Source organism: Zootoca vivipara, chromosome 2 (genome assembly GCF_963506605.1).
Source record: "Zootoca vivipara chromosome 2, rZooViv1.1, whole genome shotgun sequence".
Taxonomy (NCBI): domain Eukaryota; kingdom Metazoa; phylum Chordata; class Lepidosauria; order Squamata; family Lacertidae; genus Zootoca; species Zootoca vivipara.
Genome location: NC_083277.1, coordinates 1,614,115 through 1,620,278, shown reverse-complemented (window position 1 = coordinate 1,620,278; position 6,164 = coordinate 1,614,115). Strand labels below are relative to the sequence as shown.

Here is a 6,164-nt window from a genome sequence, read left to right as displayed (position 1 = left end):
GAAACCACCAAGGCGGGCATTATCAGACATACTAGGCCGCTTTCCAGACAAGGCCAAGTGGAGGTAGGGGCGGGGCAGAACAGGGTGGGGGAGAGACACAGGGATCTCCACAATATCTCACCTCGGCTTTGCAGACTAGGCCACTTTCCAGACTAGGCCAAGTGGAGGTAGGGGGGGGCGAATAAAGGGCAGGGATAAGTAATGGGTCAGAACAGGGTGGGGGGAGACACAGGGATGAAACCTGCCCTCTCCACAGTATCTCGCCTTGACTCAGGGGGACTATTACCCTCCATTTCACAGACTAATGCTCAGCAACGCGTGCAGGGCCAGCTAGTACAGTATACGGTATATGTACCGGTATATAATTTTGCCAGCAAAAGGGCAAAACATTTTTAGTTTCTATTCTTGATCCTGTTTTCCTGGAGGGGGGAAAGCAGCAAGTGCCAAATTTTCCCTCAGTTGGGTGTCAGACCCACCCCATGCATTTGGAGCACACAGCCTCCCTCCAAAGAACCCTGGGAACTATAGTTTGTTAAGGTGCTGGGAACTGCAACACTGGGAAAGGGTAAACCAGTTCCCAGGATTCCTTGGGCGCAGTCAAGTGCTTTGAATGGGGTGCACATGACCTTATAAACCTTTATCCTTCCGTCTCCTGGCTAAAAAGTCTCCAAGCTATTTAGACTTTCCTTGTAAGGGATTCTCAGTCACCGGCAGTGCCACTTTTAATCAGGTGTTCTTTAATTATTTTATTTACTGGTATATTTGGGGCCCAAACCAGGAAGCCCAGGACCATCTTCCCCCCCCCAAAAGAGGGAAGAACGTCCGTCAGCAGTCCTGGGAGACCCTTGATACTATGAGTCACCTGCACAGGCGTGCATTGCCTCCTAACGCGGAAGGAAACACAATTTATAAGGCATAGCTGACCCCAGAGATTTCCATTCAGGTGGCTGTTTGCATCCTTCTGTGTAAATAAGAGACCAGTCCTCTGTATCCACGTACCAGATTTGGCCAAACAGATTCAAAGTTAGCCAGTGATCCAGTAGCTTGTGCTTTGGACGTGGGTGGCACTGTGGTCTAAACCAGCCTCTTGGGCTTGCCAATCAGAAGGTCGGCCCCACGACGGGGTGAGCTCCCATTGTCTGTCCCAGCTCCTGCCAACCTAGCAATTCAAAAGCACACCAGTGCAAGTAGATAAATAGGTGCCGCTGCAGCGGGAAGGTAAATTGTGTTTCCGTGCACTCTGGTTTCTGTCACGGTGTCCTGTTGCGCCAGAAGCGGTTTGGTCCTGCTGGCCACATGATCCGGAAAGCAGTCTGTGGACAAACGTTGGCTCCCTTGGCCTGAAAGCGAGATGGGTGCCGCAACCCCATAATCGCTTTGGACTGGACTTAAACTGTCCAGAGGTCCTTTACCTTTTACTCTAGTTTGTGCTTTGAGTGACTGATCTGCCAGCATGCGGCAAACTTTTGAACTGCAGTTCTGTCAAAATAGGATTAATATGTCCATGGATCCCTGCCAACGTACATTCTGCTGTTGCCCCCGAGCGTTAATGCTCTGCCTCAAGACCCCCCTCCCTGACCCCCCTGACCCACCAGAGACTTAGGAGGCAGGAGCATTGAGAAAACCCTTTATTATGATTATTCACATGGGAAAAGATTTACTTCTTCTTTGAGACACCCACGGTTCTGCCACGACGGCCAGTGGTCTTGGTGTGCTGGCCACGGACGCGCAGGCTGGGGGGGGGGAGAGAACAAAGTGTGGCATATCAGCAAGGTGGGGGGAAGAGAGAGATGGCAGGCATGCCCCCCCCCAGCTCAGACCTCAAGACCCAATTTCTCAGCCTACTAGAGTACAGTGAGGTGCCTGCAAAGCAAGGATTTGCCACCCAGGAAGCTCTCTTATTCTCCCCCAATGTCACCCTCCTGGCCCCCCCCCCTGCTCGCTGCTGCTTGAACCCGCACGGACACCCCTTTCTTAAGCCACCCCTCTCCGCTACTCACCCCCAGAAGTGGCGCAGGCCCCGATGCGCCCGGATCTTCTTCAGCCGCTCCAGGTCCTCGCGGAGCTTGTTGTCCAGCCCGTTGGCCAAGACCTGTTGGGGCAGAGGAAAGGGGTTGGCAATGGGGCGGTTCTCTTCTCAGAACAGAGGCCCTGCATCCATGGGGCAGAGGATACACAGCCGCCACCTGCCTGGCCTGAAGGCAGGTGTCCACCTAGCCTTTTGGGCTTGCATGGAAGAGGTCTGGGTAGCCACACTTGGTCCTAGCCCCTTCCCGCCCCCCTGAACTCAAGTGAGACAATTTCATGCCCACTTCTCGAGTCCCTTTTGCAGATTTTACAAACTGTAAGGACCCAGGAAGAGCCCTGAAGTTGAACCAGGCCAGAAGGGACCCTTCTGGACTCTCAGCAGCTAACCAGATCCCTGTTCAGGGAAACTCACAAGCAGGATCTAAGCTCAAGAGTAGCTCTTCCTTCCTGAGATTCCTAGAAGATAGTATGCAGGAGGATCACGGCCTCCGAGCATGGAGGAAGTGCGGAAGCGGCCTTCACTACAAATCTGTCCAGTCCTCTGGTAGCGAAAGCTTTCAAAGTTCGTGGGTCATACTCTCTGTCTCAAAAGGCTCTCTTCCCCTCTCAGCTTTTCAAGTCCAACCGCCGCCACCGTCCTGAGAATTCTTTTTGGCAAGGTTTCAAATGGACTGCGAGGCCCACCAGCTGCTCCTCAGAGGAGGCAGGCGTTTCGTTTTGTTGCCAGCCTCCTGGCTCTCACCTGGCTGTACTTCCCGTCCTTGACGTCCTTCTGCCTGTTCAGGAACCAGTCGGGGATCTTGTACTGACGAGGGTTCTGCATTATGGTGATGACACGCTCCACCTGCGAGGGGGAGAGCCAAGAGCGTCACAGATACATTCTGTGTTGCGTTTGAATCAATCCTAAACATCAGATCGATCGTATAATAACTACAACAGACAAAAACCCAAGTAAATAATAATCTATTCTGTTAAGTAAAACAAAGAAAGGTCAAAGTACATAGATATATTTAAAATCCTGTTTTATATTTCAGGTCCAGGAGACAGGGGTATCAAAAAGAGAGAGAAGACACCAAGATTTATCCCAACAACAATGAAAACTTTAATAATAGTAGTAATACAGTGGTACTTATACTTACGAATAACTCTACTTACGAATGGAGCTCCGTCCGCCATCTTGGATGCAGTTTAGATAGGATTTTTTCTACTTACGAATTTTTAGATAGGGTTGCTTCGACTTACGAATTTTTTCTCTCAATGCATTCCTATGGGATTCGACTTACAATTTTTTTCGACTTACAAATGTGTGTTCGGAACGCATTTAATTTGTAAGTAGAGATACCACTGTAATGGTAATTTATTTATACTCCGCCCATCTGGCTGGGTTTCCCCAGATGGAATCATTCAGTAAAGCAGGGGAGCATTAGAGGAGGCTGCTGGATCAGGCCAAGGGCCCCTCTAGCCCAGCATCCCCTCTTCAGTGGCACCCATTGCACCTGAACCACCGCAGAAGCCATGCCAGTTGGGACAACCAGCTGAACAAGGCGTGCAGCAGAGGATGGCCCCCACCCACCCACATGCACAGCTCAGCCTCCAGGCATTCTGCAAGGACACCCAAGACCCAATGAAGATAGGACACACACACTCACCTCATCTTCAGTGAGCTCTCCAGCCCTCTTGGTCAGGTCGATGTCCGCCTTCCTCAGCACCACGTGGGCATAACGCCTGCCCACCCCCTGCAAGCAAGGAGAGGGGAGGATTAGGGGAGCAGGACCAAAGAGACACTCAGAGAAAAGGCCACACAAAGAGATGCGATAGAGAGCGCGAAAGTAGTTAACTGAATCTGCTTACTCAAGACCATGCAAGGAACGACTGCGCAAATAAAAGCTCTCTGCTTTCGCCGAACCACAAACCCAGCCCCGGTCACAGAGGCCTGATTTTCCCCTGAGAATGTGACTTGGTTCCTACACAGGGGTTAAGTAAAGGCGAAGGAACACCATGTCATTTACTGACCGTTGCACGTCCCCCAATGGCCGCCGCTGCCTCAAACGTCACAACTGCTGCGAGAGTGGCATTCCAGAAGGCGGGCTGGACTAGATGACCCATGGGACCCCTCCCCACTCTATAGGTAATTCTACGGTTAACTGAAGGAAATGCGCAACAACCGCCCCATTACGGACCTTGATGGCGGTGATGGCAAAGGCGATCTTCCGCCGCCCATCGATGTTGGTGTTGAGGACTCGCAGGATGTGCTGGAACTTCTCAGGGATGACGAGCGACTTGGGGAGGAGGAGGGAAGCAAAGATTTATTGAGACTCTGACAGCTCTGCAAAGGAAACAGCCTCCCATTGCCACTGACAAGCTTGGAGGGCGGGGAGACAGGCAGCGCAGAGGTGGGGGCCCAGACCCCCTAAGAATGACTTAAGACCGGGCTTCCCACGCCCTGAGTGTGTGTAGAAAGTGAAGTCAGGGGGGAAATACATGTTTGCAGGTGTAAACGATTTCAGGCCTCCATTTCACAGATGGAGAAACTGAGGCTGAGATGAGCCACAAGCTGCCCGTTTCCAGCCTCAGAATCCAGCATCCCACTTCTCCCAGCAGCCCGAAAGGGAAACCTAGAAGCAGGATCTGAGCTCCCCTCCTGCGGTTCCCTAAAAACAACATTGCTGCCTCTGACTGCAGACAGAACATACTACTTTGAACCGCCTTGAGACCTGTGGGTCTAGGGTAGTATATAAATTTAATGATAATAATAGCTGCCACAGGGATTTCCACCATTTCAGCCTCACCACCACCCCTGTGAGGAAGGCCAGCCTGACAGTTGCTGAAGCCACCCAACCAGATGGGCAGGGTATAAACAATAAAAGTATTATTATTGTTGCTATTACTATTAGAGTATGAGCTTGCAAACAGTAAGCCCCAGAGCCCCAAGAGGGCTTGACCCCAGATGAAGCACCTGCCCACAAGCGGTTTCCGCCTCCCTTGCAGGGCTGTTGCTAAAATCACCTGGAGTGACATGAGGACTAGGAACCTGCCAGGCCCGCTTGCCCTCAGCGAAGGGAGCAGGAGTGGGCTGTGAGATTCAGGCTCCTCGAGGGGCAAGGCCTGCCAGGAACAAGGAGGCTGCCCCCCCAAGGAAGCCCCCAACAGAACTCGGCCAGGCCCTCTCTCAGGCTCAGCTGCCCATTCGCCCCCATTTCCTAATTGGAGTGGGGGGTCCTGATCATCACATGACTGGCCAACCTAGCAGGCTCGTTGTGAGGCTCGCGGCAGTTATGAGCAGCTTCACCGGAGCTCCCAGCTGCCGCCACGCAGGCAGCAGTTCACCAGGTGCAGCACCTCGCCTGTCTCCATGCTTGGGAGCGAATCTGGGGAACTCCCTCCTTCGCCCACTGGGAAGACCCCCCCGCCCTTAATAGCTCCCCGAAACCGGAGACCATGCGGCACCCTCCCCGCGGAACCCCGCAGTCCCGCTCCCGGCGCTCCCCCCGCGGCGGATGGCGGCGGATTCCCGGTCTCCCCCCCCCCTCGGACTCACCATGGCTGCAGCGCCTGTTTCTCGCTCCTGTTGTGGCCGGAAAAGGAAGTAGAGCCGGCGCGACGGCCTGCATATACCCACCCACCGAAGCGAAAATCACTTCCGGGGGAGGTGGGGGCCGTTCTCTAGAAGGCTTTCTAACCGCGTTGAAGTCATAGCGGAGTAAGGGCAGGCCCACTTCCGGAACCATAGAGATAGAAAAGTAGAGCCGTGAAAGGGAAGCCTTTTGCTCGACAACGTTTATCGGGTCGTCCCGCTTGGATAATCCCTTTAATTTACAAATGTGTCAGGGGTGAAGCGGGTAAAATGGGGTGCCGTCCCATTTCTGCTGGGAAATGCAATTACGTTTCAATAGGTTTTCTATATCTATGGTCCATGGAGCCCGAGTAAGGAAACAAGGAGGTGGAGTGGAAGGTTCTGTGAGAGCATATCTCCTCGCCAGAGGAAACAAGGAGTCCTTTTGGGGGTGTCAAGGGGGGGGAGGAGGAGGAGGAAGAGGGATGCTCGACCCCCCCCCCCCAACAACCCCATCGAAGCTTCTGAGCTTCTGCTGCCTTAGCAGCCGACGAAGAGTCCTATCGGGCCACTTCCGCAAAGC

General features: G+C 53.1%; 1 protein-coding gene across 1 annotated transcript; it reads right to left on the bottom strand.

The window, feature by feature from the left end:
* Positions 1 to 1,613: 1,613 nt before the first annotated feature.
* On the bottom strand, positions 1,614 to 5,712 carry RPS18 (ribosomal protein S18). The gene is made up of 6 exons (XM_035107902.2): positions 5,567 to 5,712; positions 4,209 to 4,307; positions 3,678 to 3,764; positions 2,771 to 2,872; positions 2,001 to 2,092; positions 1,614 to 1,733 (listed from the first exon to the last, which is right to left on the bottom strand). Exons 1-6 carry the CDS (start codon positions 5,567 to 5,569, stop codon positions 1,658 to 1,660), a joined length of 459 nt encoding a protein of 152 aa, XP_034963793.1. The 5' UTR covers positions 5,570 to 5,712; the 3' UTR covers positions 1,614 to 1,657.
* Between the last annotated feature and the right edge of the window lie 452 nt (positions 5,713 to 6,164).